This window comes from Mustela putorius, unplaced genomic scaffold, assembly GCF_011764305.1.
Source record: "Mustela putorius furo isolate JIRA1106 unplaced genomic scaffold, ASM1176430v1.1 tig00003875_pilon_pilon_pilon, whole genome shotgun sequence".
In the NCBI taxonomy this organism is placed as follows: domain Eukaryota; kingdom Metazoa; phylum Chordata; class Mammalia; order Carnivora; family Mustelidae; genus Mustela; species Mustela putorius.
This window is the reverse complement of record NW_025422026.1, coordinates 1,869,182-1,887,694: the sequence shown is the minus strand read 5'-3', so window position 1 is coordinate 1,887,694 and position 18,513 is coordinate 1,869,182. Positions and strand designations below refer to the sequence as shown.

At 56.8% G+C, this 18,513-nt stretch overlaps 1 protein-coding gene across 6 annotated transcripts in view; it reads right to left on the bottom strand.

Moving 5' to 3' along the window:
* The window catches only part of ARNT2 (aryl hydrocarbon receptor nuclear translocator 2), a 141,525-nt gene that overhangs the window by 45,006 nt on the left and 78,006 nt on the right, over window positions 1-18,513 (bottom strand). For all 6 annotated transcript variants that reach the window (XM_045067138.1, XM_045067139.1, XM_045067137.1 and 3 more), the window contains exons 6-8: window positions 15,961-16,063; window positions 13,582-13,647; window positions 13,196-13,281 (exon numbers count right to left, since the gene is read on the bottom strand). In XM_045067138.1, the coding sequence (XP_044923073.1) occupies window positions 13,196-13,281; window positions 13,582-13,647; window positions 15,961-16,063 (255 nt within the window). The remainder of the gene's footprint in view (window positions 1-13,195; window positions 13,282-13,581; window positions 13,648-15,960; window positions 16,064-18,513) is intronic.

The following is an 18,513-nucleotide window of genomic DNA, read 5'->3' as shown; positions in this document are numbered from 1 at the left end:
GGAGCCCCAACCTAAAAACCACGTCAGTGCTCCCATCTGAGGAATGGCGATGAGCTACTGTGCAGCCACTTTAGAGAAGGAAGTAGCACTACATGTCCTACCTTGGAAACATATTTATGATACCCATGATAAGTTTAAAAACAGGCTATGTAATAAAACATACATGAGCTTCAACTGTATACACACACACACACACACACACACACACACACACACAGAATAAGAAGCACTGGGATGTTATCAGTTGGTTCTTCAGGATGGGACCTGGGCAGGAAGGGAGACTTATTTTTAGTTCATAACCTTTTAAAGATTTAAAAAAATGGGTTTGTGGGTGAATTTTACTGTGTTTTCAAAGATTTTATAGACCTTTTATATTTCCTTAATGGAGATGGGTTAGTTTTATCGTAGTTATCTTAAGAAAATAAAGACACCAGGATAAAAATAAAGGCCAGCACATGCCATCTGGTACTTGAAAAGGGGGGCTGTGCATACTCTGAAAGTCTTCTGAGGTGGTGCCTTGTTCTCCCACATGCCAGGACCGTGCACATGGTGTACTTAGATCCAGACGTTAGAACTCTACCCCTTGACCCCCCCACACTGAGAGAAAATGCACCCCATGGTGCTAGATGTTTAATTCTAAAACAACTGGCAGAACTGCAATACTGCTTTCCAAATGAGCTGCTCCTAAATCTTGACAATTTACATGCATCATTTTTTGTCTAAAAAGACAGTCGTAAATGAGTATCTTCTGTTTATACTTGGACTCAGAAGCTACAGCTTTGTTTCCAATAAATCATGATCTGCAAATGAAAGGCTAGCCAGCAAGGGCCGAGCCACTCAGGCTACAGGGAGGTGCAGGGGGGACATTGGGAGAAAGGGACGGGGGCACATCAGCAGCCCCTCTCTAGGCCTCAGCTTCACTGAGGGGAGGAGGGGGCTGTGACCCCGCCCACTGTGGGACTGAGGCCCGGTCACCTTCCTTGCAGGGGGGAGGGTTTCAGTGGAATGCAGTGGGCTGTTTTCCAAGGGAAGCCAAAGAACACTGAGCCTCTCGCGCTCCCCACCTTGACGGCAGGACCTCACGGTGACTTTCAGCTCTCACAGACACAACGAGGCACCCCACTAGCTACCTTCTAGAATCCAACACCTCGCACCGGTGCAGAAGGCACGCCCGGCCTCAGTCCCGCTGGGGGCTGTGCTGCTCCCCCCACCACCCCAACAGCACTGGGCTCGCTGGTCGCTGGCTGGCACCCCCAGTCCCACCGCTCCCCTCCGCCTGCCCCTCAGGCCGCCCCGCGCCGGTTCTGCCCGTGCCCCTCACCTTCCCCAGTGTCTCACTGCTTTCTGCTCCGTCTGCCGCCATGAACACCAGACCCCACTCGCCCCTGCTCCCCTTTCTCAAACTAACTGGCTCCCAGATGAGCCCCTTCCACTCGGCCCTTGGAAGACGTGTTCTTCGCAAGCCAAGCCCGCGGCCACCTGCCTCTTGCAGGCCCTGAGACCTGGCTGCGTCCAGGGCACCTTCATCACGGGGACCACTGCCCCAGTAGGGCTGCTCCTTCCTCCCACGGGCCTTCGTCCTCCACCCCCAGGGCTGCCTCCACACGCCTGTCCCATCATGGTGCTCTCCCCACCCCCTCCCACCCCACCTCCCCCAGCCATGGGCTACACTATGGCCGAGTCCACACCCCACCAAAGCACCGCCTCTATCCAATTTCAAGCCCCTTTTCAGAAAAGCTCAGAAGGCTCCCCGCCGTTGATCCCTGTCTGCGAAAGCACACCTCCAGATTGGCTCAGGGGGCGCAGCTCATCCAAGGAGGCGTCTTCCCGGACAACAGGAAGGGCAAAGACTTTTGACAGAATACAGTAATTTTCCGCTACAGGTTGGCTGAGATCCCCTTCCGGTGTCTCCCTACAGCGTACTGGCCCCATGGGGCCTCTTAGAAAATGGCCCTTGGCCTAAGCAAGGAGCAAAAGAAGGCCCGTGTATCCTTTGGAGAGCACGTCTCAGAACACAGCAGCTGACTCTGCGGGTTACCCCAGGCCCCCCGATACAGGGAGGCGCAAATTGTCTTCATATTTGAAGTGGTGGTGACAGGGTCTTAGACAACAGGCTGCTGTGGAGGTTTCCCAGTGAGTGCCCCAAGAAGCCAAACTGGTTCCAGGAAAGATGCTTCAGGGAAACGTGGTTTTCGTGGCTGATACCAACGTCACAGAAGACACATCTTTGGTGGGTCTGTTTGTTTATGTTTAAAGTAGGCTCCATGCCCATCGTGGGGCTCGAACTCATGACCCTGAGGTCAGGAGCCGCGTGGTCTACCGACTGAGCCAGCCAGGCACCCCAGAAGATAAGTCGTTGGGAAGAGAGTGGCTCGACGGTGATGAGGGGCCCCAGTACTGGAGGATGGGAGCCTCAACTCGGCATCCTGACTCTCCTGCGAGCTGACTGCAGAGCCTCCAGCCTCCCAGCGGTTCAGGAACTAGGACTAAGGACAGTCGCCATCTGTGAAATGGAGCTGCAGTGCACTGGGTGAGAACACGTCCACCAGCACGGAGCACGGTGCCCAGCACCTGGAAATCGGTACATCCAGCTCCTGCTTGCCCTGGGACGTGGACGGTGCCGTCCTCAGCACTCTTCAAAAGAGATAGCCTCTGCTTGGCTACAGGCTTCCTCTGGGGTCGAGGGCGGGGGAGGGATGCTGGGGTCCACGGAGACAGAGTCTTGTGGGACTCTGGTTCTACCTCCGCACGCAGGAGGGGCTGGCCCGAGGTGACGTGCGAGGTTCTCTGTGGCTCTGGCATTCTGTGGGTCCAAAGGCCAGGTCCAAGTTCATCCATGCCCTCTGTCATGTTTGTTACACTTTGTGAGCTCCTCCTCCGTGGCCGTGGCCGGGCTGCCCTGAGATTCAGCATGAGACCCGGCGCCTTCTCTCAAGGAGCTCACCGGCTGCCAGGGGGACACAGAGAGCCAGATCTCCATGGTGCCATGTGGTTAGTATTAGTGCTGGGCTGCTCAGCGGGATGCCAGAGCCGCCAGGAAATGGTGTCAGGAGGGAACGGTTCCTGGCAGGAGCCACAACATTTATCCAAGTGGGTTTTAATAGGAACGGGATAATTCCAGCCATTTTAACAGATTCCTGTCATTCCCTAATCAGTGTCACAAGCTCATTTTGCCCCACGTTCAATCACCTTTCCTTTGGAAACTCGCTGCACTAACACCAGGTTTGAATAAATCCTGAGTCATGCAAAACAAGTGTGTAACTGGAAACCGCTGTTTGGGATAAAACCCCGGCATTGGCCAGAAATGTGTGTTCATCTCTTACCCGGGCTTGCGCGAACCCTGTGCAGACACTCATGGGAAGTTGGCCTGTTCTTCAGTAACACTGGACGGAGTCTCTCCTGGACTGACATCTTCACATGAATTAAGACATATCTGTGCCCTGTGCCAGACACAGGGAAGAAAACAACCCCCTCTGCAAGTGCTTCGGGCCACTTGCTCATAACAGGCTTCCAAGATACTCTCTGAGGAATAGTAATAAGTTTTAGGGAAAAAAAGAAGGTTTCTCTGGCCAAATACATTTGGGAAGCATGGTTTCAACAAAGATAACGAAGTTTCATCACTCGGGCCTACACAGAGCATTCAGTATGCTTCTCCAGGAAGGGAAAACAGAACGTGAAGTTTCCCACATCACTGAGCACAGGATCTTTGCTTCATGGTGCATCTCTGGGGATGTGCAAGCTCCAAAGCTATTTTGGGAGACGCTGACCTGCAGGTATGTTGCCCTTGTGCATTCCTGCTGGTGAATCTAAAGAAATGGGTCCCCTCACTTTGTAAAGCAGAGCTCTGGAGATCAAAAGAACAGAGACCATTTGAGTAACTACCTGAACCTCACAAATGACAGTGGAAGTGACCAGGGACTGAGCTAGAAGAATCTATGTCAGTACTGGAAACCAGGCGGGTTGCCCTAAGCTGACTCGCAAGCGTGAGGAAATCTGGGAGTCCGTGGTTAGGGCAGGACCGGACTGAGGGAAGAGTGGACCAAGACACGAGCCCCTGTGTCTGAAGGGAAAGGACAGCGGGAGTGTGCGGAAGGGCCCCAGGAAGGCCAACCCATGTGCTTTGAGCTATGGTGGCTGGAGATTAGTGCAGAGCGGGGGCAAATCACGAGGGAGAGCCAGGCTTGAACCCACAGAAGGCAGCATGGCGGCTGCAAGCCAGTGTGTCTGACCAGGGCCCTATGTGACCTCAGTCATCTCCTGCCCCCACCTCTGTCCTTGGGTGCAAACGGACCCTTGGTCGGGTAATAGGAAAGGGAAGCATTCCTCTTTTGCCCTTGCCAGGGCCTGACAGATTGAACTGGAACCTGCATGGCCAGTGACGGAAGCATTCCCAGGCCTTGCAACGGGCAACCATACAGCGGCCTCTGGAGGGCGAGCCACGCGGGAAAACACCAGCATGTGAAAAAGGGGAGACGGAGTGGGAAACCCCCAAACTCAATGACCCTGCATGACGCAAGAGGACACGACAGTTACGAAAAGGTCACAGCCTTAGTTCAGCAAGCGCTGAGTTCATGTGAAACGTACCATTGCGGAGTTTTACAAACTTAACAGGCATCATACGTAGAGGATTCGGACGGAGAAACTCCCCGGGAACTTGGAAGAAAAGGTTTCTGACCAACGTGAGCCGGAGGGGAGCCGACGGGGGATTGAGGCGGCCGCGGGCGTGAGCGGAGCGGGCAGAGAAGCAGCCTGGGGCCGTGCAGACAAACGTCCCCGTGGGAAGGAAAGACCGCACTGTGCGAGCGCGAGGGCCCGCGCAGCACCAGCGGAGAGGAATGAAAACAGCCCAACCCTGGACGCCATGTGAGTGAAAGTCCTCAATTCCAGGGATACACTCAAGACAACCTACAAACGGCGCAGCGGGAGAACGGAGAAGCAGACTGCCAGAAAAGGAAAACAAAAGCCCGTCTCAGGCCTCTCCGGAGAGGGAGTCCCACGACCCAGGAGCTCCCGGGGCAGTCACGGGGAAGCCGCGGGGAGGCCCCAGGGAGGTCGGTGCAGATGGGGCAGGAGCTGGGCATGGCGTACCCTCTCGCTCCTGCTGCGAGAGACCGCAGGGTCAGGCCAGCAGGGAGGGAGACAAGAGGGCGGAGGGAACGCGGTCCAGAGATGAGGCTGAGCCGACGGGGCCGACCTAGTGTGGGTGACCAACTTCTGGAAACACTGATGACGTACGATGACGCCCATACAGCTGATCTCTGCGCTCCGCATCTAGAGCCCAGGTTGTCTCCACGCCCATTCGCACCGGTGAGGGGAGGCAGTCTCGTGCACCCCTCGGCACGGGGCCTCTGGAATCCATCGTGGACCCGAACCCTGCCAGCCGCACTCGCAGCCCACACCTGCTTTTCCCACTTCCCGCATCCGCTCCCTCTGCAAGGCACGGCCTGATTTGGGTACGATTTCTCCCTGGGTGAGTCTCCTCCTCCCACTTCACTCCAACGTGCAGACTGATCTGCAGGAACCTTCAGTGGCCTTCAGTGACGTTCCGTGCACTGCACAGCAGAGTCCACACTCCCTGCCTGGCCCATGAGGCCCCAACGCCCGGATTGGACTCAACCCTCTCCCTCACCAGCTCCGGTGAGCCACCCAGGGCGGCCAGCCCAGGTCCCCTCCTGCTGGCAGTGAGCAGAGCACTGTGGTGAGAGCATCAGGAAGGCCTGGTCTCACAGCACAGCCGTCCGGCTTGCGGCTGGGACCGGGGCTCATGACGGCACCACGCGGGTCTTCAGGGTCTCCTCTGACAGGCACGGTAACAGCCAGCACTTCCTCAGGGTTCTCGTAAAAATTAAAGAGCATCAGCACATAGAGGCCACTCCTAGAGCCCAGCAGGCAGCGAGTAGTCACCAAGGGAGCTGTGGTCATTATTCAAACCCCAGACCCCCACCCACACTAGCCCTGTGCCTGCAAAATATTTTTTTCAATTAGGAAATTCCTACATCTCCGTCCTGCCTGCATTTCAGCTCTGGTGTTACCCCCTCCTTGCCTGTGGGGCTCTCCATGAGGGCTGGCCACCGTGAGGAGGAGAGAGAAGGCGACTGTGTCGCTCCCAGCGGACGGGAGCCTCGCTACCTGTGCCCCCCTGCTGACCCCCGACGCCAGGTTCTGCCAGTACCTGCGTGCCTGCCTGTCCCCTCCCCTGGCCTGTGAGCTACCAGGGCAGGACCTGTGCCAGACGAGCCAGCCCCAGGGTCCCCAGGACCTCGCAAAGCGCCTGGCCTGTGGCGGGACCTCGAGCACCGTCACTGAAGGACGCAGAGCAGCGGCTGTGCCCGGCCCAGGAGCGAGGAGCCGGACGACATCTGCAGCTGCTGCTTGGGCTCTCCTGGCTGTGCTGTCCGACCAGACCTCGGCTCGCCCGCTGGAGCAGGAGCTGGTCCCCGGGGGCACGGAGGTGTGCGGGCACCACAGACAGAACAGGATGGCCAAGGGTCAAAGAGAGCAAGGGTGCAGCTACCACCTGGCGGGTCGGGGGCCTCCATTCAGACGAAACAGCTTTCGGAGATTTTCAAATGAAGGCAAGTCACACACACATGCGCTGTGTCCCGCAAGAGACGTGTGAGAAGGGCAGGGCCATTGGGGACGAGCTCGTGGCCGGGCTGGGCTGTCAGGTGAGGGGTCAGTGCTGGCCTGGCCACAGCAGATGCTGACGCAAACCCACAAACCCCTCAGGCCCCTGGTGCGCTGTGCCTGAGGCTCACCGACAGCCTTGCAGCAGAGGGAGCCTAGAGCATGAGCGGCACCAGCCATGGAGCACCCCCCCATGGCACGGCCCGTGGGAGGGGCCGGATCCAGTCAGTGCCCCCTTCCCCTGGGTTGGACCGTGGGTCCCCTGGGTGGACGCGTGGCCTCATGTGCAGAGATCCCCCCCAGTCTCCCCCCGCCCCAGATCGTTGGGGGTGAAGCAAGCCGGTCGGAGCACAGTCCCTGAAGACAGGCCTACAGGCAGGTGGCCTCTGGCTCAAGGCCGGACGTCCGTCTGAAACTCAAGGCAGCAGGGCAATGACACCAGCTGGGGCAAAAAATGTCATCTTCCCAACGTCGGCATTTCCTTGGGCTCCGAGCACGCCTCACGAGAGGTGAACCTCCTCAGCGTCTGAGCCTGCGGGCCACGGCAGGCTAGACACGAAGCAGGTGCAGAAGCAGAGGGGACTGTTTGGGAAGCCCGCTCCTTCTCCCTGTCGCACCCCAAACACTTAGTACGCAGCACAGCGAGGGGCACCGGGGAGGCCACCGTGTCACAGATGGGGCTCGGGACCCACGGGAAGGCACGGTGGTGTCGGTGGGCCCCAGGCAGAGGTCCAAGTGCTCTGCCAGCCGGCCGGGGAGGAGGCCCACGGGCCGCGTGTGGGTCGTCTGGGACTCTTTCCCGAGGCCCTGGTCTGCTGCACGAGGTCTGCCTCTTCTGCTCCCCTCTGGAGAAGTCCAAGGGCCCCTGCCAATAGATCTTCAGCAACATGGGCACCTAGAACTTCAGCCTTTCTAACCACGTTTGTAAGTAAGGCGCTTGGGGCGAGCAGGGGCAGCAAGGCTCCAGAACATTCACAGTGCCCCATGCAAGTCGGGGGGGAGTCACTGCTCCAGTCCCATGACCTTACCCCCGGGGTGAGCGTGCCAATGACCTCACCGCAGCCACCTCGTTGTGGCCCCATGACTCTCTTCCAGCTTAAAAGGCTTCTGGGAAAGTGGATTGTACAAGCGCCTTTGGAAATTCTGGCACGAGATTCTTTCCCATATCCACCCCCGTCGGCCGACTATTCTGTTTCCGTCTTCCCTTCTCCTCTTTCTTCCTTCCATCCGTCCACCCACCCTCCGTCCGTCTGTCCAGTCTTTCAGAAATACAGCCAGGTCTGAGGCTCCAAGCCAGGTCTGAGCTCAGCACTGGGGTGGGAAATGCAAGCAGTGCGGCATCTAGAGAGATCTCCGCGGGAAGCGCCAAGTGTCATACGTGCTGAGAGTGTGGTTTCCAGCAAGGGCCCGCGTATCCTCCGCCGCAGAAAAAGCGGCATCAGCTGAGCATCCCCGAGGCAGGCTGTAATCATCCCGTGTGGATACAGGCTTCTGTTCCAGAACCTTCTCCCTTGTAGACGCACAGCAGTGAAATACAACAACAAAACAAAACCAAAATGCAAACAAAAAAGACGTAATTTCTGAATTCAGTGCAAGCCACTTAATCCAACCGTCTGGAACGTGCTTTAGAAAATTCAGATGGGCTGCTTCTTCTTCCTCTTATTCTTCTTTTTAAGAGAGAGTGTAAGCACGGGGAGGCACAGAAGGCGAGAGAATCCCAAGCAGACTCCCCGCTGAGCATGGCGCCCAACATGGGGCTCGATCTCACGACCCTGATATCATGACTTGAGCCGAAAGCAAGAGCCGGGGCTTAGCCGGCTGAGCCACCCAGGCGTCTCCGGACTGACTTCTTTAAAACATCATTTTTGGGGGCGCCTTGGTGGCTCAGTGGGTTAAGCCTCTGCTTTCAGCTTGGGTCATGATCCCAGGGTCCTGGGATCAAATTCTGCATCAGACTCTCTGCTCAGCAAAGAGCCTGTGTCCCCCCCCTCTCTGCCTGCCTCTCTGCCTACTTGTGATCTCTCTCTGTCAAATAAATAAAATCTTAAAAAAAAACAAAAACATCATTTTTTTGTGATTATGAACATCCCATAAAAGCCAGGCAAATGCAGGAGCGAAGAGAGGAGACAAGGAAGGAACCCGACGCCCAGAAGAGTAACACCGGGTTACGCACTACTCACTTCCAACAAAGGTAAACCTGGGATCTGCTTCTGCTGCATAACCTGCCATTCTTGTTCACACGTCTTAGCACTCTGCTTCCTCCTTAAGTATCCTTTGACAGCAAAGTCTAGTCTGTGGTCACGTATCCCATCAGACGCTCCGTGCTGCCTTCAACCAACTCTCCGTCCCCGAAATTTAGACTAACTGAATACTTTTATGATTATAAATTATGCCGAAACATATATATAACAGATAACAGAGAATAGATGAATGTATACGTAACACATAAAGCTTAAACTTCTCGGATTAATTTCCCGGACTGAATTCCTACAAAAGCAGTCCTGTCCACTGGGGAATGGACATCTTCAAGCACTTGGTAATGCCAGCGAATGAGTCTACAGGTCTGCGCTGATTTATAGTATCTGCACCAGCAGCACATCACGGCGTCCGGTTCTCTGACTCTTACCAATGCTGTGTATTCTGTCCTTTTTTCTTTTGGCCATTTGATAGGACGGGACGAAGGGAAGACCGTAACCAATCATCTCGATTTGTAGCTCTAACAGGGAGCTAACGACTTCCCATCCGCTTAGTGTGTGTATGTGTTTACATTTATCCGTGTTTTTAATACCCTGTTCAGAACCTTTGCTCATTTCTTCCAACTGAGTTAAAATCTGCCTTTTGGTAACTTTCCTCTGGTCCCAACTGTGCCTTCTGGAACTATCCTAAGTAAGATTCATTCCTCCTTCATAGGACACCCCCTCAAATACTTCAAGACAGAAGTCATGCCTTGCTTTCTCCAAGACAAACACCCTGGCTCCTTCAACCCTTTCTTACTTGGCACAAGTACAGGCGGTCGCTGAAGACATCATGCTAAGTCCTGCTGCGCCATCACCCTGACCATGCCGAACGCTCGTGGGGACGGACCTCATACGACTTCAGGAAGGCCCGCGTGGGGTCATCTGTGCAGGCTCCAGGGGCAGCCATGGGCCCGCACCCTGGGTCTTGGACTCATCTCTTCTGCTCCTTCCACAAGGACCTTCTGAGTTAGACACATGACGATCGTGGCATTTCTCATGATACCCTAGGTCTGGAGCCCAGACAAAGTGGTCAGAAGGAGAGTACTCTGTGGCCAGAAACAGGATGAGGGATTCGCCTGGTATGATGAGAATGATTAACGACTTCCGAAGAGGAAGACATTAAGAACCAGACAGGCTCCCCAGAGCCAGATTTGGTGGTACCGACCCACTCAGGGACAAGCCTTGTCCAGGAAACTCCTCTGACCCTGGGGTCACTTGGGGTGCGGGTCCCACCTCTGTCCCCAGAGCTTGTGGTTTCACCACACTCGGCAGTGGTCATCTGTGTAGGGGCTGCCCTCTTCCCACCCCAGCCACACATCTCTGGGCCCCCCGAGGGACAGGCCCACGTCTGGAGCCGGACAGCCTTGCTCAGAAACAGGCACATACGTGGCCATCACGCATGCTCGTGAGCTGCACAGCTGTGGGAGTCTCTCTCCTGGCTGTCCGTACCCTCTGAGACATGTCTGGTCTCACAAATAGCACAGAAGCTCGCAGGTTCCCTGAACCACAGACAGGAGCGTCAGGGACCAGGTAACCCCACGGCATGGCAGGACCGCGCCTGGGAAAGATGTCAGCTTCTGAGGGCTCCCCCACAGCTGGGGCTGACCAGTTCTAGAGCATCGTCATGACCGTTTCTAGATCTACAGAGCAGAGGTCCGGGCTCTGAACACTGGGGCAGTGCAGCTTTATGAGTTCCTGTCTTGAGTCGAGCTGGGGCCCTCGGGCAAGCAGCACCCTGACAATTTTGTACATTATGGTTTACGTAGGAGAAGACATATAAATAAAAAGTACATAAATAAAGAAATATATATACTTTATGTATTTATGTCAAGCTGTGTGTATGTGTGTATATGTACACACAGCCAACATTAAACATGGCCAACTTCTAGAAAAATTAAATTAAACTGTGCACTACGACCTGTATACCTCAGCCACTATTACCCGACACGTCACATCTGGATCTCAGCACAGATTTACAAGGTGTGCTTAAAGGCAAGAAAAAACGCAGCCCGAGGAGACAAAGTAAGCATCATTACCAGACTCAGATACGAATGACACAGACCTTGAAATTACTAGACGGGCAATTTAAAATAACTGTAATTCATACGATAAGGGCTCTACTGGGAGAACAGACGATCGCAAACACAGAGGTAACGCAAGCAGAGGGAAGGAAACTCCAGGAGGAAAACAGAAGGAAATGTTAGAAACAACGAACACTGCAGAAATGGGGGCTGCCTTTGATAGAGTCATCCGTAGACTGGATGCTGCAAGAAAGACTCAGTGAGCTTGAAGACGTGTCGATTGAAGGTCCCAAAAATAAAATGCAAAGAGACAAAAACAGAGAGAAAAAATCCAGACACAATACCCCCCAACTTGTAGCACCATTTCAAACAATGTAATGCCTGGACATTCGCAATACCAAAAAGAAAAGAAAGAGAATCGAACCAAAGGACTTTGAAGAAATAGTGTCTGAGAATCTTTCAAAATTAATGACATCAAACCGCAGATGCAGGAAACTCAGACATGACCAAGAAGTAGAAATAACCAAAAAGCAAAACAAAATGAAGTACTGAGGCACATTGTGGAACAACTGAGGTTTTTTGCAGAAAACCAAAGACAAAGAAAAAATCTTGAAAGAAGCCAGAAAATTAAAACAAAACAAAACAAAAACAAACAAAAAGTCCCACACCACCTGTGGAAACACAAGGATAAGAGTTCTGTGGACTTCTCATCAGAAACCATGGAGACAAGGAGAGAGAATATTCATTCATTCATTCATTTAGCAGGCTCCACGCCCCGCAGGAGCCCAATGTGGGGCTCAAACTCACGACCATGAGACTGAGACCTGAGCCAAGAAGAAGCATCAGACACTTGCCTGAGCCGTCCAGACGCCCTAAGAAGAGACAATATTTAAAGTATTGGAGGAAAATCTGCACCACCAATATCCAGTGAAATTATCCTTCACGAGTGAGGGGGACAAAAATGACTTTCTGTGCAAAACAGAAACAGAGAGAACTCATCACCAGCAGAGCTGTCCTGCAAGAAATGTTACAAGAGGCTCTCCAGGAAGAAGAAGACAATGCGGGTTAGAAACACGGATCCACAGAGAGGAAGGGAGAATGTCAGAGAAAGAAGAGATTCAGGTAAAAGAAACTTTATTTTTATTACTCTTAATTGAGCTAATATACTTCTGTGTATTCTGAGTATTAACGCTAACAGTGCGCAGGGTGACGAGGCCCACGGGTAAATGAACCGCCCGGGAGCAGAGCCGCAGGTGACGCAGGAGGAGGGGGAACAGGAAAGCCGAGTGACACTGTCCTTGCAGTACCCACGAAGCCGTGCGCAGTCCTGTGCCCATCACCCCTACCTGATCCCAGAACCTCCGCGTCACCTGATCCCAGAACCTCCGCGTCACCTGATTCCAGAACCTCCGCGTCACCTGATTCCAGAACCTCCGTGTCACCTGATTCCAGAACCCCTGTGTCACCCTGACGAAACACACTGTACCTCGACCCGTCATTCCCCCGGCACCCGGAAACCACGGAACTACTTTCGTCAGGAAGGGCCCGTCTCGTCTGGATACGGCGCATAATCGGAATCGGATCACGTGTTGCCTGTTATCTGGCTTCTCTTCCAGGCTCAGCGTGACGTTTTCCAGGCTCACCAACGTAGCAGCACGGGTCCGGCCCTTGCTTCCTCGACGGGCTGAATAACACTGTGTCGTGCGGATACTTCATTTTCTACTTCTCCATTCGTCAGCGGGCGAGCATGTCTGGGTTTCTTCCACATTCTGGCCGTGAACGTGGCTGTGAACGTTCGTGTGCACGTGTCTCGGTGGACAAATGCTTCGGGTTCTCCTGAGCTCACCTGGGAGTGGGTCTCCCCCGTCACAGGGCCGATGCCTAACGCTGTGACGACCGGCCACCCGGTTCCCTAAGCGGCTGTGCTATTTTCCATCCCACCCCCCCCCCGTCTGAGGGCTGCCAGGAGGGCTCCACACCCTCAGCAGACCCTGCCGCGGTCCGTCTGTCTGTCTGAACCCTCTCAGTGCGTGTCGGAGGTACCGTCTGAAAATGCCACCGTGACTTCACCCCGGGCTCCAGGTGACAGAACTCAGAAACAGCCGAGGCTCCCACCACCCCTGCACGATTGCTTTCCAGAAACCTTCACTTCAAGAAGCACGATTTTTTCCAATTACGAAGATCGTTATGTTCTTACCACAAAGAAGAGCTTTCTGCCTCTCTCCATAGGAAGACGTCCCTAGCAGGAAAGCAGGGTAAGGTGCCGAGAGCGCCCACCTCCCTTGGGATGAGTGCGCGGCTCCCACTTACCTGCCGGAGGCCACGCCTTGATGTACCCCGTGCAGTGGACCACAGCGTACTGGGCCTCCCCTTCTTTCACGGGACCAAGGCCGTTCCTAAAGAAAGAGCATTTGTGAGATGGCTCTCAGCACCTGGCGGCCACCCATGGCTCCTCTGCCGTCTAAGACACAGGGGTCAGGCTTGCCTTGTGGGTTTGGATGCTGCCTTCCCAGCAGCCTGCTGTCCCTCCTGCGAAGCTGCACCCAGCTCCCCGCTACCCCCGCGCGCAGCCCCGAGGCAGGTGCCCCACCCCGTCCCTGTGCTCAGCCCCTCTCCGGGTCCTGCTGCCCGTGGCTCAGCGCACTCAGGCTTTCTCCAGGCACGGCCCCAGACCCATGTCAGAAAAGCCTACTGACCTGAACCTTTTTCTCATGGTGGTGATTCTGTTCAGAGGGAGGTGGTCCAGAGGAGCGTTTCCACACCTGTGATTCCAGAAACAGTCAGAATGAGTAAAGGCCTCAGCACGCTACTACAGCCTAGAGCGCCGAGGTCAGAAAGGTGGGGCTGCTGTGACGTCACACACGGACCCGCGAGCCCAGCAGCCAGTTCCCTTCCAGAGTGTCGACGTGGGCTTGCGTGTGCCCTGGAACCTAGACTGTCCCTGAGGGCCAGGGCAGTGTGACCCCCTGGGCACTGATCGGGGCCCGGCCCGGAGACACAGAAAGGCACAGAAAGACTCTAGGGAACCCTGGCCACGCTCCGAGCTGCAGACTCATGTCTGTGCCACTGGGGGCTTTCAGGAAAGCGGACAAGCGGGAGATGACTGCGGGGACGTCGTTTCAGGCCTCAGCAGTGATAGCAGCTCCACATGCACGGGGCCCGCTGGTGACAAGAAACATCTCGGGCTCGGGCTGCCATCCGGGGACCCTCCCTACTGCCTGCACAGCTGTCCGGCCGTCCAACGGCTGCTGATGGCAAAGGGCAGACTGAGGACAGAGGGCGGGACCGCCTTTCCGAGGGTCCTTCCAGGAGGCCAGGCTGCTCTGGGGGCCTCTCCTGCCTCTGTCCTCCACCGCCCCTCCCCGGCTCTGAACAGCCAGGTCTGCCCTGCGGCCAGGAGCGGGTCACTCCTTGATCTACCCCCCTTACGTGGGCTCCCCGTTCCCAGCTCCATGACCGCTAACGCTCTGGATGTCGGCCACGTTACACGGCCAAGATAAGGGTCCACGTGTCCTCCGCCTGGGGCAGGGGCCCGTGCACATGTGTGCCCCCAGTAGGGTCGATCCAGGACCCCAACGCCTGGGCGAGCTGGCCGGGCTCTTGGCTTCGTCCTCAAACTAACCCCGCTTTGGAGGACAAGGTCGTGGGCTCAACAGACGGCAGTGCCGCCCGCCTCACGGGAATCCGGGTCGTGTGGAGCTGGGACCACAAAAAGCCACTGGACTCTGCCCCCCGGAGTGCCCAAGGCAGGGAGGGGGCTGCCTGAGCCGGCGTGACGTGGCAGTGCTTATGGCATGGAGGCTACTCGGGGATGCTCCCAGGGAGGGCCTTCACGGGGGACAGCTAGGGGTGGCAGCTCAGAAAGTCCACAGCGGGTGCTGTCCTGGAGGCCCGCCACGTGGGGATGGGTGTGCACACTAACCCAGGCACCTGTGCGTTGTACCAACATTGTACTCTCTCGTGTCATTCAGAGTAGAAGCTGATGCCTTACGATGACCTGACATCCCGACCTTCTGGGCTAGTGTTCCTGTCACCACGTCCCATTCACTGTGCTCATGGGAGAGTAGCCCCTTTGTCCCTTGAGCAGGCCAAGAACACCCCTGCCTCAGGGCCTTTGCACTTGCTGTTCCCTCTACCTGGTGTTTTCTTTCCCCAGATATTCCCAGATCTCCACTCAAAATGTCACGGTGGCCACAGGCCCTCTCCTCACCTGCCTAAAAACCAAGGCACGAGCCAGTAGCTCCCACTCCTTCCTACTCCTTCAATTTGTTTTATTTTCCTCAGCAGCACTCACAGTCTGAGCATCTATGTGGCACTTCTGTGTCCCTGACTAAAGTCACGCTCTGCAGGATCGGGGATTTCATTCGCCTTATTCTGGGCTGAACCCCGGCACCTCGACAGCCCCCTGGCACAGGCAGGCCAGCAGGGAAACGTGCTGCGGAGCTGAATGAATGAGAACGGCTGCCTGGTTTCAGAGCCTCCAGAGTCCCTCAGGCCAGGTGGACTCCCCGTCAGCCACCCCACAGCCCCTCCCGACATGGCCTGGGGCACAGGGTGGTCTCAGCTGGCTGGGAAGTCTCAAGACCCTTGTTCTTTCTTCTTCAGGGACAGAAACTTCTCTCATGACCCCCGATGCAGTCACTCGGGCGCCCCCGCAGCAGGTGGGAGGGTTAACTCAAAGCCCCTCTCTGCAGGGCAACTGGCACTCACGCCCGGAGCCAAGATACTTACACCAAGAACGTCAGTCGGCAGGATCATAATTAAATTCTAAAAAAAAGTATCCTTCAGCCCAGGAAACATAAGAGAACATACAAAATTGATCGATCTTACATAAGCTACAGTGAGAAATGTGGAGGCTGGACGGGTTGAGGAACCGGTAGAAAGTTGAGACCTGGGGGCCGGGGGACGCAAACGCGGGAGAGGCAGAGCTCACAGGAAGTCAGATACGGTGGACGCGGGGACGAGGGACGGGGGCCTCTCAGACGGACCCTGACCTGTGGCTGCAGCAAAGCCTGGGGCAGGACAGGAGGTGCGGACCCCCCCCCCCAGCCACAGCGCCCCGGTCCCCCACAGACCTCATCCTGCAGATGAAGGACCTCCGCGAGCCCATGCACATCCTCATGGAAGACTGCTGCCCCTCCTTCTTGACCGTCCCCGTCTTCAGGTCCAGGATCCGGCCTAAGTGAGAGAGGAACACAGGGTAAGCCTCGGCCTTTGATGGGGTTGTGGGGGCGGAGGGCCGGAGGGGCGGAGCGCTTCTCCAAATGCTCCGCAAAGGGGTACAAACGGGGCTGTGCGAGTTGTTTCCCGGAGGCCCACCGTTCCGTCTGGGAACACGGGAGCCACCGGACCCGTACGATTCTAAGCGGCTCTTCTTCAGAACACCGTCTCCACCTGCCGCCCCGCTCCGCTGCACAGCATTTGCCGAAATCACCTGCACCACACCCGCTTCCTCAGTCTCCACCCCCTTCCTCCGCTCCTGCCCCGGAGACCTCAGTGGCCCACCGTCTCTCCTCCCACTGGGCCCCCTGCCAGCTTTATCCACTCCAGGGACGACTGCCTCCGCACACTGAGAGTCCTGCACGCACGCCCCCAGCACCCACCCCTCCATCCCTCCGCCCCAGGCCCAGACCGCCAGCCGCACGTCAAGGCCAGCACCAGCCGCTGCTCCCCTACCCGAGGCACCACCGTCCGCAGGGAAGTCGAGGTCGGAAGGCCGGATGCCCTGCGAGAGTGCTTCCCTCCATCACCCCTGCACGCCCCCCGTCTCTCCATCGCCTCCCTCCTCCTGCCCTCCCTCGGCTGAGGCTCACGGGCTCCCAGCCTCCGGCGTCCCGCCTCGCATGCAGCCGCCAGCTGTGTAGACCACACGCATCGGGCGACACACCTGTGTTCCCGGCTGCAGCACTGACGGAAGCTCTCCCAGGCTGCCGGCCCCTCCCACTCGTTTCCGCCCCACTTCCGGGTACCCCGCCAAGAGAAACGTCGGAGCCGCCCGTGTAACTCTCCGTGTCCCAGCAGGCCCGCGTTTAAGGAGTCGGAAGAAACAGAGGCGCCGTTTGCAACGATACACCTGGCGTATTACTGTTTTGGCGCGTGAAGCCCCTCGGGGTACTTTGCGTTCTGTTTCGCTCCCTGAGACTTTGATGTTGGTGTGCCTCGCGCACACAGGGCATGTCTCCTTTCCAATGCCCCCGTCCCGGGTGCTCCGTGAGCGCCCGTGGCCAGTGGCCCCTGGACAGGGTGTGCGCGACTCCAGACCCGGCCAGCATGCCCGCCCCGCGAGGGCCTCCTGCTCGCACGTGTGCAGGCACGTGCTTTCTGCCCCAAGTCCACACCCTGTTCCACGTGAGGGGCACCTGGCGAACTCCTACGGGACCCGCTTGCCTGTCACGGCCCCTGGGAGGCCTCCTCTGGGTTCTGCAGGTGGAGCTTCCCCACCCCCATCCAGTTGCCCCTCCCTCACCCCCTCAGTATTTATCACGAGTTTCTGTAGAGCCAGGCACCCCATGAGGCCCTGGGGGTGCAAATGTGAGCCAGGCACCGTCATGTGTGTGGGAGGAAACAGACACCCCCCACCCCCACTTGCCACGCTGCACCAGACCGACGTGCCCGCTCGCCCGTTTACCATGACCTTGACTCCGAAGTCAGCAGGAAGGTACTGACTGAGTGGAAAACTGTGTCCTAGCACCGTGGACAGTTCCTGGCCCAGTGCACGGGGCTGAACTGACCTGTGTGCGCCCCAGGAAAGGACTTTGCGACAAAACTGGCATTAAGTAACGTGAGTATCAATGGGTTTTTACTTCTATTTCTGTTTCTACATCAAAACAAACTGACCCGCACCACCCCCCACCTCGCTCCCACCACAGAGGAAACGCCGCATCTCCTCCCTGAGAGTCCAGCCGAGAGCCGAGAGCCTGGGCCTTGCTCCGTCCCCCAGACCCTCCCACCAGGCCCCTCCACTATTCAAACACGTCAGATCCCTGTCGCTCATTGGGGTAGGGGGCAAACAAATCCTTCTTTGACCCTGAGGCTCCTTCTCTTGCTCCCTGTGCTCTGTCCACTCACGGCCAGCCCGTGGGCAGCTCTAGTCCGGTCACCGGGGCGCTGTGTGCAGGCAAACTGAACAGACATTAAGCAGTCCCTCTCCACTTGGTTCCTGTCCTCAACCAGTCCCTCTTTCCTGGACCCTTCTCATCCCAAACCTCTCCTGTCTCTCCATTGCTGGTGGCACTCCAGAGCCTGGGCCTTCTGTCCCACTCTCCCCGGGCCTCAGGGCTGAGGACACCAAGACAGCACCTCCGGCAGGACCTTTCTCGGAACCTCCCGTGTGTCCGTCGGACATTCCAGACACGGCACAGTGGGCAGGAACCAGACCCCTCGTGGGCTCCCCCACCCAGCACCCACAGTAGCAGGGAGGCCGCAGGGCACACGGCCGGACCCACAGCAGCCCAAACACGTCCAGGCAGGACACGTCCACCAGAACTCAGCCCCGAGCAGAGGCCCGCCCCACCGTCTGCGAGAGCTTGGCGCTGCCTGTGTGGGGCCCCAGGCGGGGGTCCGGGTCTGGGCGGGCGGCCGCCCCAGGGCTGACACCTGTCTGTCTGTCTCGCTCGCAGACGCCGGCC